This window comes from Nesoenas mayeri (genome assembly GCF_963082525.1).
Source record: "Nesoenas mayeri genome assembly, chromosome: 24".
Taxonomy (NCBI): Eukaryota; Metazoa; Chordata; class Aves; order Columbiformes; family Columbidae; genus Nesoenas; species Nesoenas mayeri.
Genome location: NC_137546.1, coordinates 6,561,035 through 6,574,633, shown reverse-complemented (window position 1 = coordinate 6,574,633; position 13,599 = coordinate 6,561,035). Strand labels below are relative to the sequence as shown.

Genomic DNA, 13,599 nt, shown 5'->3' with positions numbered 1-13,599 from the left:
AGAAGGGGAAAAAGCCACATTTCTCCCTGCTTTTGCCCGTTTTGCATGTCTTCACACAGGGAAACAGTCACCGGGGACCTCTGATAACCTGGAAATATCTCACACATCTGGCCTTAGAGATCCCTCACCACCGAGCTCCAGAGAAAAGAGGCATGATGTGGAAAAGTCAACACTTACAGAAGCCCAGGCTGTTGGGCTGCAGGAGCTCTGCAGATCCCCAGCCCAGCCCTGCCAGCGCAGGTCACAGAGCAGATCACACAGGATCCCAGGGGGTTTGAATGTCTCAGAGCAGGAGACTCCACACCCGCTCTGGGCAGCCTGGGCCAGGCTCTGGCACCTCCCAGCAAACAAGTTTCTGCTCATGTCCAGATGGAGCCTCCTGTGCTTCAGTCTGTGCCCGTTGCCCCTCACCCTGGCGCTGGGCACCACTGAACAGAGTCTGGTCCATCCTCTGACACCCACCCTGACATATTGATCCATTGATCAGATCCCTCTCAGCTTCTCTTCTCCAGCTCAACAGCCCCAGCTCTCTCAGTGTCTCCTCATCACAAAGATGCTCCAGAGCCCTCAGCATCTTCGTAGCCCGTTGCTGGTTTCAGGTTGTTTAACGAGTTCCAGTATCTTCTCCTCTCTCCAGACTGGCACATCCACGTCCCAGCAGGTTCACAGAGCTATCGGACTTCTGTAAAGTGAATGCACCATTCCTTGAAAAGGATGGTTTTCCGTCATCCAGCACCTCCAGGATTCCCCCTCCAAAGCTGAGTTTAACCTTGTGGCACGGATTTAATAGAAAAGACTTTCTTGCTTGGCCAAATGGACCCATGTGAAGGGCTGGCACAAATCACTGCTGTAAAAATGTGTGTGTAGGGAGCAGACAGCTCTAGGCAACCCCACATAAGGATGTAGCCAAGACAGCGCTTGACAGGGTAACCTTGGTACCTGAAGCACAAGTCCTGAAGGTTCTCCCTCCACTTCAGAGGCAGTTTTCCTGCCTCATTTCATGTAGGAAATCCCTTGGTCTCCTGTCACGCTGCTGGCTTTACACACACGGATCAGGTTCAGCTTGGCACAGAAGGTCAGTCATAGAATAACAGAACGGTTTGGGGTGGAAAGGACCTTACAGCTCCCCCAGTGCCCCCCCTGCCATGACAGGGACATCTTCACCAGCTCAGGGTGCTCAGAGCCCCGTCCAGCCTGGCCTGGGATGTCTCCAGGGATGGTTCATCCACCATGTCTCTGGGGACCTGGGCCAGGCTCTCACCACCCTCAGGGGACACGGAGCAGCCACCAAGGCCCAGCTGTCACCAAACGTCACAAGCACCAGCAGGACTTTCAACTGCAAATCACAGACCTGCAGCCAAACCCCCCACAGAGCCATTAGAAACTGAACCACAAACCTGAGCAGCAGCACTAATCGCTATGAAAAGCGACAAAGTGGACATTTTACCCTGAGCTTTTGCGTTACAGCACCCACAAAGCAGCTTCTTCAAATAAAAATGACCTTTAATGAGCCTCTTTGGAATGTGCTTTAATAATTAATACAAGTTATGCATCGACTTCACCATTTCTTTGGATAATTAACAAATCCTGTGCGTTTTCGGGATGGAGACAGGTATGATGTCATTTGGCCCTTCAGGGTTTTTCTATCTGCCCGTAAACATGGAGCAACAGGAAACCCCCTCGAAGATTCAGTTCTTGACAGAAGAGGTGCAAGAGCCCAATAACCCCCAAAAGTCAACCTTTAATATTTGGGAAGGTGCACAATGCCGAGTATTTCGTTAAGAACCAAACTCCAGCGCTGGGTGTGACAGCGAAGATCAGAGCGATCCCAAGAGAACAGAGGGGACGACACGAACTGACAGGATTAAGCATTAAGACCCAAACTAACTTGCAAGGAGCAGAGTGGGACTCGCAGGGGATAAAAGGCGTATTTACAAGTGCTTCACGCTCCAGAGAAAGGCAGGGGAAATAACTACCCTCAGGCAGGCTTGTGAAGATACTTTATGTTTAATACATCTGAAAAGAATGCATATACAAAGAACTTAGACATGAAAAAGCATTGGTTCAACACTAATGAGTCTACAAGAAATCGGAATTTTGGAAGATGGAGAAGATTCCTTAAAAAACAAAAAAAAAAAAAACAAAACCCCTTTGAATTTGCAAGCCAAACTGTATTTTTGGTAAAACCCCTACGACGCTGCAGCCGGTCCACGTACAGATGCTGCGCATGATCCTCGGCGGCCGGAACCCACCTCCCAGGTTCAAGGTTACTTAAGGAGCAAAATGCAGAAGAAAGGGGATTCCCTCAGCTGGTTCCTCCGTGGGGCCAAACTCAAGGCCAGAAACCCCTCCTGCCGCAGGTCTGGCTTTCCACCCCATCCAGAGGAGACTGCACCACCAGGGCCAGCGCGGCGCTCAGCTCAACCCCCGCCAGGGCCCTGCGGCGTCCGAGCGGCAGCGGCCGCGCGGGTCGTTGTAAGTGTTTCTCTGTTAATTAAGGATTGGCAGTTGGTTAAGAGCCGACTGCATCGTGCTTTAAAAGGTGCGGTTATTTCTACAACACGTAACAAAAGCTGACGATGTCAAGATTCAAGAGAGCGGCGAGCTAGTTTCAAGTCTGATGGTGCATCCAGAGAAAAGGATTCTCCTGTTTCTAAGGCTTCATAACTTAGAGGATGGGGTAGAAATTTCTGACCTGCGCAGCAGAAAGCCAGGGGAAGAAACAAGGCAACTTCGGAGGAGGTGCAGATCCATGTTCTACACTCCTCCTTTGAGGAGCACCAGCTTGGGACATTTTGCTTTCCTGTATTTGCCTGCTCACAGCCAGGCTGCGTCTGGCTGCACAACAGCCCCACAAGCTCTTGAAACCAGAACCAAGTCTTGCCAGACTGGCCTAAGGGACAAGGCTTGAGTAAAACAGCCTCGAATTAGTCTGTTACAGAAAGAGTCATCACAAGCATGCCTGGATTTTAAACAAAAAATTAGAAACAGTAAACAAAATAAAAAACAACTAGTACTGATCAGTGTTTTCTGGTAATACATAATTACTCAAAATTAACTAGCTTAACTGAATTGAGGGGGCACCGGGGAATAAACGCTAACATTCTCATCTCACACAGGGGTCGTGTGGGGGAGACGGGAGTGCAGGGCATTCGTCATTATTGCAAAAACAAATTTTAAACTTTGTATCTTTAGTTTGATTTAAACATTGCTTTTTAGTACGACACCAAACACCAGCTTTGCAGAAGGGGCTCTGGAGGGACGTTCATAGCAGCACACACCTGCGAGTCTTCTTCGGCTCCGGGGGCTCCAGGGCGGCCAATATCGCTTCGTCAAATACATTCTTTAGGCCTTTCTGAAAAGGGGCAAAGAGAGAGAGGGGCGGTCTCATTTTTGAGTTTGCACACAAAGAAAAGCACAGCAAACCAAGCGGCTGACGAACCCCGGGCCGGCGGGGCCGCCTTTGCCAGCGCCTCCTCACACCGCGTCTCGTTCTCCGAGCAGGATCCTTTGAGACCACACCGGTCTAATCCACAAGAAGCACAAGACACGTACCCAAGTCATTTCCTTACAGTATCTTTTGGCTATTAAGACATTTCACATGCTAACGACGAAGCGGAAAGTGCTGCGTTCATTCCAGGGTCTGGAGCAGGTGTGTCAGGAGAGACAAGGCCAAGCATGCAACAAGAAATCCAGTTTATGGCCTGGTCAGGCTGCTGGTCCCGAGCGCCCGAGGGTTAAAGCAGCCGTGGGGTCAGAGAAGTGGGACCAAGCGGGAACCGCACATCGCGCGGAGGGTTAAAGTGAAGCAGATGCAAATCGGAATAAAGCTTCATCAGTCGTTTATACAAACAACCGCAATTTTTAATTTCCAAATGTAAAGACAAGCTACAATTGATGTTTTCTCCTTGAAACAATAAAAATCAGAAGCATGAGAGTAAGAAGCAGCTTTACATCTTACAGTAACAGGCTTTACGGATCCATCATCGAAATGAAGAGCTCTACCATGTTAGCGAAAGCAGGAATTTTAACAGTTCATAAAGCAATAGCAAGTACATCGATATTTCCTTCCCCCCGACGACTGACAAATACTCCACCACAGCACAGACAGCCAAAGCAACAGCGACAGAACAACATCTCACTGCACAAAGGAGAACCAGAAAACCCTTCACGTTACAGCGTCACTTGCAGGTCACCGTTCCATGTACTTTTTGTCATGCAAATACAGTTCACAAGAGTCACAAGTAGAAATTGCAAACAAAACGCACATCGTTTCTTCCAGTCGGATTCTGGAAGATCAAACATCACGTCTTATTCTTTCCATCTTTCTTTAAATAGTGATGTAAGCAGCTCCTTTCCCCCATCAGCCTGAATTATAAAACTACCCGCATCTGGCAACCCAAGCAGCAGAGAGTTAAGCGAGTCCAGTTGGTGTTCCACGGTCACAACATTTTACTAAAGATCTTAAGTATCGTTTTCAGTCCAAGAGCTAATACAGAGGTTGCTCTAAGGTGGTAAGCAGACACAACAGCTTTCAGTCAAGGTTTTATTCATTTTATAACCAGGTTTCTACAGTAGTGGGACAGAGGAAGCAGCAGCGAGAGGGGAAGGAGAGAGTTTAGAATATACAGCATTTCCTTTTGGGCTGAGTTTCCGGAGGCTCGAGGGCAGCTAGGATAGCCTCATCAAACACATTCTTCAGACCTCTCTACAAGACAGAGGGGAGAGGAAAAAACAGCAGCCAGGTTAGAGGATTAGAGCAAAAACAAGCAGATACAAAGAGCATTCAGGATAGAGCAGGCTGAATTCACAGAGGCAGCAAACAGATTTACTTTGCAAAGAAGAAAAACAAAGTAGATCCCGGGAGGAAATGTCATTGAGATGACCCAGAAGTCAATGGCAGAGACAGAACACGTGACGGAGCGAGTCGGACAAAACGAACACTCAGGAGGGCAGAGGCACAAACACAGAGGCAAGAACACGGGGGCGAGAGGGGCCACGCTAACGGCGGCGGTTCTCAATTTAACATTAACGGGGGAACAAACCCAGCAGAGAGCAGCTCACCCACCACAGGGATCCAAAAGGCCAGGGGGACCTTTTTAGTCACCTGCTGTGGATAAGCGGCCAACTCCGTGTGCAGACTCAGCGCAGAACAAGCAGCCCCTGTGCCCTGTGAATTCAGCCCTGAATAACTGAACATCTCCAGAAACCAGCAGCTGGGATGGACGCAGCGCCGCTCGGGAAGGTGCGGCCATCGGCATCTCCACACATCGGCCACCGGTCGATAAGCAGCGATGTGGCACCTTAACCAGCCAGGCGGCACCTTAACCGGCACCGAGCAGCACGCTTCAGTTATTCAGTTTGGTTCCCAAAGCGAACAGAACCGCTCACGGGGGAACAGAAACAGCGTCGGGGGGGAATCACTGAGCTGTGGGATCACAGAGGGGCAGGGTCGTGGTGCCGTGAGTGCCGGGGGGGCAGTGTCACCAGTGTCACCAGTGTCACCGCTCCCCGGCACAGCCACGTCACACCTGGACACTGGGGACACCCACCCGGGTTTCTGTGACTGGACTCGCCTAAATCTACTGTCGTGAGCACAACCTCCCTGCAGTCAGAACTGCTTGATCCCCACCAAAGAGAAAAACTGGAACTATTTCTTGTAAACAAGTGTAGCCTTTGCCATTTCTCCCTCCCAGGTTAGGCTGGATTTATCCCTTTTCAAAAGCCTTTGAACTTGTTTTGCTGAAACACACACATGGGAGATCTCTAAAGCAATTCCACCTGGAAGCATTTAAGTCCATCATGTTACACGCAAGATTATACTGGAAAGAACAGAAGTGATGGAAATTACCACGTACAATTATTCTGTACACCCTCCCTTCATTTTTTTAAATGAGTTGCAGCCCAGACTGACAAAAGAGCAAGAGACTTCAAATAAATAATGCCTATGTGAAGGCTGGGTACTAATTAGATTGTCTTTATCTGCAAGAATAAGGCTGTAGAATAAACTCAATTATGCAGTGTTAGATTAAGAACCCAGGCAGGGCGCGAATCAAGAAAACATGTCTCCTTAATTCTCCTGCTTGAGGACTCCTCTTTTGTCTTCCTGTTGCACAGGAGAAATTCATTTAAGAGAATGGAATTTAGGATTTGTTTTGAAGGATCTGGCAAAAAATTGGGATATGAGGAGAAGAAATAGGAGATGGACAAAATTGTTGTGAAAATGGGACTGGGGCTGAAGGCCAGGATGATCCAAGAGCAACCACGCGAAGGGAGATGGGTTGGATACCACTGGCACACGGGCCTTGATATTCTGGATAAAGTAACTCGTCTCCCGTGCTGACGCTCCATTCACACGCAGTTTAATGCGCTTTATAGATCTGTGTCAAAACTGTCGACGCCGCGGCAGGGGGGAAAAGGACCTGAATTCGAAGCTCTCCCTTGTGTTAGGTACTAACGCTCAACTTCAGAAAGTCCACTAAGACTTGCAACTCCTAAGTGTAACCGAAGCAACGCGCGTTTTACTTGTCATCTGTCTGCCGGTCACCCTTTACTAACAGCAAAGGAAAGGCATTAAAAGTGTTTTTGTCACAAAACAGCCTGAGGAAAGGAGGGACAGAAACAACTCCTCACAGTGCAGAGCCACCCGGATCGGGAGGAGCAGATACTCTGTATGGAAAAAACTCAAACTCATCCTCTTAGGACTCACCAGGTACCTTCAGAGCATCAGCTCTTCCAAATGGACAAGCAAATTCTGCCTCTCAGGGGAAAAACAACCACGCTCTCGCCCTGTGATTTAGTGCTTACTTGCTACCGCGGTGTCAAAGTCATTTGTAAATTATTTGGAAAGGAAAAACAACACACCCTGGATCGCTGAGATGAACTGAGCAGACAGAAGCCACGGCAAAAAGAGACTGAAGCACCCAGCTGAGCCCAGCTTTAGCTGAAACCGGCCCCTACAACAGGGCTTTGCAGGCAGGAAAACAACACTCGTGGTGAGGAACAGCAGCCAGAAACTTCCAACAGTCCCCTGCAGATCATGTGTTTCTGTCGGGCAGCTACAACAGGCTGAGAAAAGGGGTTTGTGAGGGGAGTCACCAGCAAAAGGAGAACAGAGCAGATACAAAGCGACCGGTCTTGCAGGTGAGGAGGCGTCAGAACCCCCGGCCCAGGTTACTCGGTTCCTAAAACCACCCACGTGTATGTACAAGCACTAGTGCCATGGTCAGGCCGAGCTTCCAAGTACCTCGAGCTGTTCTCTGCAACAGATACAGTTCAGGCTGTCTGGAAATAAGAAGGATAAACACTGACATTCTTAATCATATCAGCTCTTACTCTGGTGACACTGAGTGTTTCCACACCATCTGAGCAGACTAAATACAGCAAGTTTCAAGCTACAGAGGAAAGGGTCTCAGGACAAAAAGTCCTGGGATGTGTTTATCCAACAGCAGGTTCTGCAGCATTCAGGATGTGCCAGACACCACCTAAAGTGGTATTTTGGGGCTGAAGGGACCTAAGAGAATTAGAGCTCAAACACAAACAACCCTCAGCTTGCGTGTGGGCAGCAGGAAGCACAGCCGAGAGCACCTTTGGACAGGGATGCCCAGCGCAGCTCCAGTGCTGGGGTCCTGCACAAGCCCATCCAAAGCCTTTTCCTGCTCAGCAAACACACGGCAAAGCTTCATTACGACATTTTAAAAAAGGCCTCAGGATCCCAAGTAGAAGAGTCAACACGCAGTCTGGGCCAAAGCTGCAAGATATCAGCAGAACTTCAGGCTTGATGAAGCTTAGCAAGAAAGCTTTGTGCTCCAGATACAAGAGATGAATGCGCGACAGAACTGAAAAGAGCGCGGGACTTGACACTGTGCACATGAGGTGAGGGACAAACGCTTTACAGAGCAGCATGAAGGAAACTGTTGAAGGAGTCGCAGTCAGTTCTGCGAGATGAAGCTCCCAGGGCACCCAAAGCGAAGGCGACGCACCGGCCGATGGCTCCCACCCTCGGATTCCTGCCTTCAAGGGAAAGGAAACCCGGTTTCCTGGCCTCAAATCAGCTATTTTAGTTGGCTTCAGACTCACGTTCACAAGTAAGTCCACACAACATCACCACGTTTATGTCTTAAGAACTATTTCATTGTTATTTTCTGCTTCAACAGAACTTCCATCTTCAGGCGGACACAGGAAACATTACCACCAATGGCGCCGGAAGAGAAAGAAGCTTCTCAACTATAAAAACTTTAAGTCTTACGAGTACCAGAATTGATTTCTCTGAGGTTTTTTTGTCCCTTTTCCTGCTCTCTTTAGTAGTGAGCTGCATTCTGTGTCCCAGCCCTAACACACCTTCCAAGTCTCCAATAGCTGCCTTTCCTCCAACATGAAAGCAAACACAGCGATCCCGTCCTCCTCCATCACCTCTCTATGTCTAATCTTCACCAGCTGATTCTCTTTGTACTACTGCCAAGTCCTTGTGCCTTACAACAGGAAAAAGTTACATTGCCAACAGCAGGAACACACCTTATACCCTTCAACATCCATAGTGAGCCGGTTGTCCCTGTAACTGCAAAGAATATAAGCGAACAAAAATGGTCAAAGACCAACCCTCACCTGCGTGAGCGCAGAGCATTCCACGTATTTGACGGCCTTCAGGTCCCGGGCCAGTTTTTCAGCCGTCTCTGGAGTTATGGGCTTCTGCTTGTTCTTGGCAAGTTTCTCAATTGTTGAGGGATCATCCCTTAGATCGATTTGGGTCCCAACAAGCAGGAAAGGAGTCTTTGGACAGTGGTGAGTAATTTCAGGTACCCACTAAAGACAGAGAAGACACAATACTTGTTACTAAGCACCTAAGGTAAGTCCTGATGCATTTCCAGAAGCACTGCAGAGGCCAACCAACCTTTTCTTTCACATTTTCAAATGAAGAAGGAGACACCACTGAAAAACAGACCAGAAATACATCTGTCTGTGGATAGCTGAGGGGTCGTAATCTATCATAGTCTTCCTGACCTAGAATAGGAGAAAATCAACACAGTATTAGACCCAGACCATTAAATACTGCCCTTTACGGGGGGTTAGAATGCTTATCCCAGCACAGCAGCATTGTTGTGACTAATCCTCACTCTTAAGCAAATACACATGCCCTGAACCCAAACATTTGAAGATCTGAGCTTTCAAATCCAGAATTCACTCGGTTGCTACGTAACAATGAGCTGCTTAAACCACAGAGAGCTGGGAAGTCTGACAGGAGTATGCTCTAATATATTTTTAGATTAAACACCTTCAGACTGCGTAACACTCTCCTCAATTCTGATGAAAGTTGCAGAACAGGGGTCTGGTTATAGATGAGGTCTTCTGTACCTAGTCCGTTTATTAAAAGTATTATGCCATCAAATTCTATCACCAGGTGAAAGGTTTGGAGAATAACAGAGCAGTTTTGTTCACCAGAATGTTCTGACTTAGGCTTGTGAACGCTGTTAGCACTGACCCACCAGCCCAACTCTGCCTGAGCTCATTCTTAAACCTCCTCCTCTTCAATTCAACTCTAGAAAGCAAACCTGGCACTAAAGGAGCTGCTGTACTTATGGCATAGAATCGTAGAATCATAGGATTGTTTCAGCTGGAAGAGACCCTCAGGATCATTGAGTCCAACCATAACTAACTCCAGCACTAGATCATGTCCATGAGAATGTCTAAACGTCTTTTAAACCCCTCCAGGGATGGCGACGCCACCGCTGCCCTGGGCAGCCACAGAAACGCATGTTCAAAAAGCAGATTTCAACAGATGCTCCCACACCTGCCGTAAAGGGCAAAGGCCTCTGAGATCTTGAAGGAAACAACTCAACACCTGGGACACATCAGCAGCGGAAGATCGACAGTTTGCAGATGGAGCTCTGACCCGCTTGCTGCGGCTCTCACGCTTGGCTGGACACAGAGGAGACAGCCCTGCCCAACACACCTTGTTGGGATTAACAGGCTGCTCCAAAAAGCTTTGTCTTCACAGGACAAGTTCAAAACAAATCCTCAAATCTGTTTTTTTTTGTTAATTTTGCAGTTAGTAACAGGGGCTTTAATCATTGTAAAGTCTGTCACTTGTGCTGCCTACTATTTAGCAAAAAACCTTTAAAGAACAAAAGCTGCCACTTGGGGAGCGCAGCTCTGACAGCAAAGCCTTGGTACCCACAAGCGTGGTGTCACCGACACACACTGACCCTCTTGGGAATGTCTTGGCACTTCTGCTGGGTTACTGAACCCACACTGATGGACGGCACCTGGATACTCGTATCTACACACACAGCAGCTTCCAGAGGCCTGAGCCCTTCGCCAGTTTGCTGATGATACTGGGAGGAAGGGCTGACACAGCACAGGCTGCGCTGCCACCCAGACACCTGCCCAGGCTGGACTGGGCGAGAAGAACCTGATGAAGTTCAACAAGGCAAGTGCAGGGTCCTGCACCTGGGCAGGAACAACCCCCGGCACCAGCACAGGTTGGGGGACCTGCTGAAAGCAGCTCTGCAGAGAAGGACCTGGGAGTTCTGGGGAACAACAGGGTGACCGTGAGTCACCAATGTGCCCGTGTGGCCAAGAGGCCAATGGGACCTGGGGTGTGTGAGGAACAGTATGAGCAGCAGGTCAGGGAGGTTGTTCCTCCCCCTCTGCTCTGCCCTGGGGAGGCCCCATCTGCACAACTGGGGCCAGGCCTGGGCTCCCCAGTTTCAGAAGGACAAGGAATTACTGGAGAGAGTCCAGCGAGAGCTACAAAGATGCTGAGGGCTCTGGAGCATCTTTGTGATGAGGAGACACTGAGAGAGCTGGGGCTGTTGAGTTTGAGAAGAGAAGCTGAGAGGGGTCTGATCAGTGGATCAATAGCTCAGGGTGGGTGTCAGAGGATGGACCAGACTCTGTTCAGTGGTGCCCAACGCCAGGGTGAGGGGCAACGAGCACAGACTGAAGTACAGGAAGCTCCATCTGGACATGAGCAGAAACTTGTTTGCTGGGAGGTGCCAGAGCCTGGCCCAGGCTGCCTAGAGCGGGTGTGGAATCTCCTGCTCTGAGACATTCAAACCCCCTGGGATCCTGTGTGATCTGCTCTGTGACCTGCGCTGGCAGGGCTGGGCTGGGGATCTGCAGAGCTCCTGCAGCCCAACAGCCTGGGCTTCTGTGGACCCAAAAGACCTCGGGCAGACAAGGACCTAATGCAGCTTCTACCCACACATCAAATGGTACCAGAAGGTCAGAGCTGAGAACCATCTCCACACTGGTGCCTCCAGCAGCTCCCCAGTGTCAGGAAGGAACCTCTATTCCACACTTAACTGCTGATGAACTAAGAAGTTTGCAATAACTGATACACAAAACACATTTGGGAGAAGAACATGAAGAGCTAATTGAAGCTATAGTGTTTAACTGGAAGTGTAAGATCATTTCATTAAACAAGACACTAATAATGCGTCTGTAAAAACAGAGGAGGAAAGAGCCAGACTAAGTTCCATTGAGAAAATCTTAGGCAGCAGCTTAACTAAGTTCTCCAGGAGAGCTGACAATACCAGAGGCTGCCACACGACTTCGGTGTCATTCCAGGCTGGGGACGGGGTGACTGGCAGTTGAAGCAGTTTCTACCCTTTCTTGCTGAATTTTCCCATGTGCAAAGCAACGTGTGCAGCTGTTAATCACTGTGCACTTCTCCAACCAGCAACTGAGACACAGTCTAATAACCATCAACAAAGCAGCCTGCATGTTAAGAATGCAGAGACGTGCATCCGATATGCTCAAATGTTAGTCATTCTATCTTGAGATTTGGTCAAAATCCAGGCTATTTACTAAACCAAAACCACACGCAATCCACGTTTTATTCAACACAATTTTCTCCTTCGTTTAAAAACACAGAAACCTCTTCTCTTTCAAGTATCGCTTAGATTAGAGGTGAAAGTTTGAAAGTTGTCACCTGGCGTCACAAAAATCAAACAGCTCTACAAGAATTGGAAGGTTTTCTTGGTTTGGTTTTGTGGGTTTCGGTGTGGAGTTATTTTGGGTTTTGTTATGTTGTTGTTGTTTAGTTTTGTTTAAAATAAACTCAATTTAGCAACTCCCCAAAGCTCAGAAAAGAAGAATCAAGAAAGATTTATTTTAAAATAAGATAACCAACTGTGTACCTTCACGTTCAACGTCATCTCAACTAAATCTTGAAATACAAATGCTCTATTTCTCACCTGCGGTATCAAAGAGGCCCAGGGTGTAAGGCTCTCCTCCGATCATCACCGTTACAGCATAGTTATCGAAAACCTGGTAAGAAAAGAGAAATGTGTTTCAGAGGATGTGAATAAACCATCTTTCAAACCATTGTCCTGCTCGCCTTGCCAGGTCACCTCCAATTTGTGTGAGAGTCACCAGCACGGCATCACAGAAACCATTAGGGTTACAAAGGCTGTTAACGGGAAAATGCAGCTTGGAACAGGGATGCAAGAGCTGTTTCCAGGACAATTCCATTCGGAATAGGGACACAAGAGCTGCTTACAGAGGTACCCAGAGCACAGATACACGACCACATCCAACAGGGTAAAGCCACTGAGCAAAACACCTGCAGCAGCTCCTGCCTGTAATTGCAAAGAGGTTTCCCACATTGCCACAGGAATTCCAGCCTTCACAGCTGGTGTGACACAGTCACCCCATCCCCACAGAGACAGAACTGACCAGGTTCAGCCCTGCCCCGAGCTGCTGCACACAGGACCGGACTCCTCTCAAGTTCATCTTTCTGGACACCTGGGGAATTCAATAGAGTCCATCTTTTCAATGGGAATTTATCCTCCATCTCGGGAGGAAACAGTAGAGTTGGTCAACATCAGTCTGGGTCAAATTCACTCTCTGTCTAAATGGAGAATCCAGCTCCAGAGGACCAAGTTATATTGTACAGCACCAGGCACAACAGCCCTGGCCTCAAGGGCAGAGCCGCTACAAAGCTCAAGGGCCAACGCTACCAAAAACGCTTCCCCAGGAACTTGTTTATGAGACAACTGAGCCCAAGGCCCTGCCCCAAACCCGCTCCTTCAACAGCCGCACGCTCAGCATTAAGGACTGTGCTGTCTGGGGTTGGTATCCATCATTTCCATAACCATTTTATCATCTTCAGAACCGCAACAGATGGTAGTTCAGAAAGCACCTTTGCAAAAGAAAAAAGTCCTCCCCACTGCCAAAGAACAAAGCAGCTGTCCCTGCAGAGCGTGCTGCGCGTTACCAGGGCGGCTGGACCCGTAAATAAGGACACAGAAGCTGCTCCAACACAAAACCGGGGTCTGAGCAGCTCCCCCACTGAAATAAACTGCAATATGAGAGAGCCAGCAGTCGTCTCAAAAGCTTTCATGGGGTGAAGAAGGAGGGACACAAAGAAATAAGCTGTCACATGCACCTATTAACAGGGCTTTAGTGGGAGCTCAGGTCCTTGGAAAAAATCCCTCTAAAAACTGAGGTAAGACCAGCGGGACAGCACTTCAAAGCTGAACTACCAGCAGTCCAGACTGGTCATTTCCACCTGACTGGAAAAAGGCAACACCTGACAGCACACTCATTTTTTCAACCTGTCAAAACTCCGGTATCTAAGAAAGCAGCTATGGCCAC

At 48.6% G+C, this 13,599-nt stretch overlaps 1 protein-coding gene across 1 annotated transcript in view; it reads right to left on the bottom strand.

Moving 5' to 3' along the window:
* Window positions 1–565: 565 nt before the first annotated feature.
* The window catches only part of CDC42 (cell division cycle 42), a 30,798-nt gene continuing 17,764 nt past the window's right edge, over window positions 566–13,599 (bottom strand). Inside the window, exons 3-7 of the mRNA XM_080358744.1 lie at window positions 12,198–12,270; window positions 8,891–9,000; window positions 8,605–8,802; window positions 3,282–3,355; window positions 566–682 (exon numbers count right to left, since the gene is read on the bottom strand). Coding sequence (XP_080214870.1) covers window positions 664–682; window positions 3,282–3,355; window positions 8,605–8,802; window positions 8,891–9,000; window positions 12,198–12,270 — 474 coding nt within the window. The 3' untranslated portion in view covers window positions 566–663. The remainder of the gene's footprint in view (window positions 683–3,281; window positions 3,356–8,604; window positions 8,803–8,890; window positions 9,001–12,197; window positions 12,271–13,599) is intronic.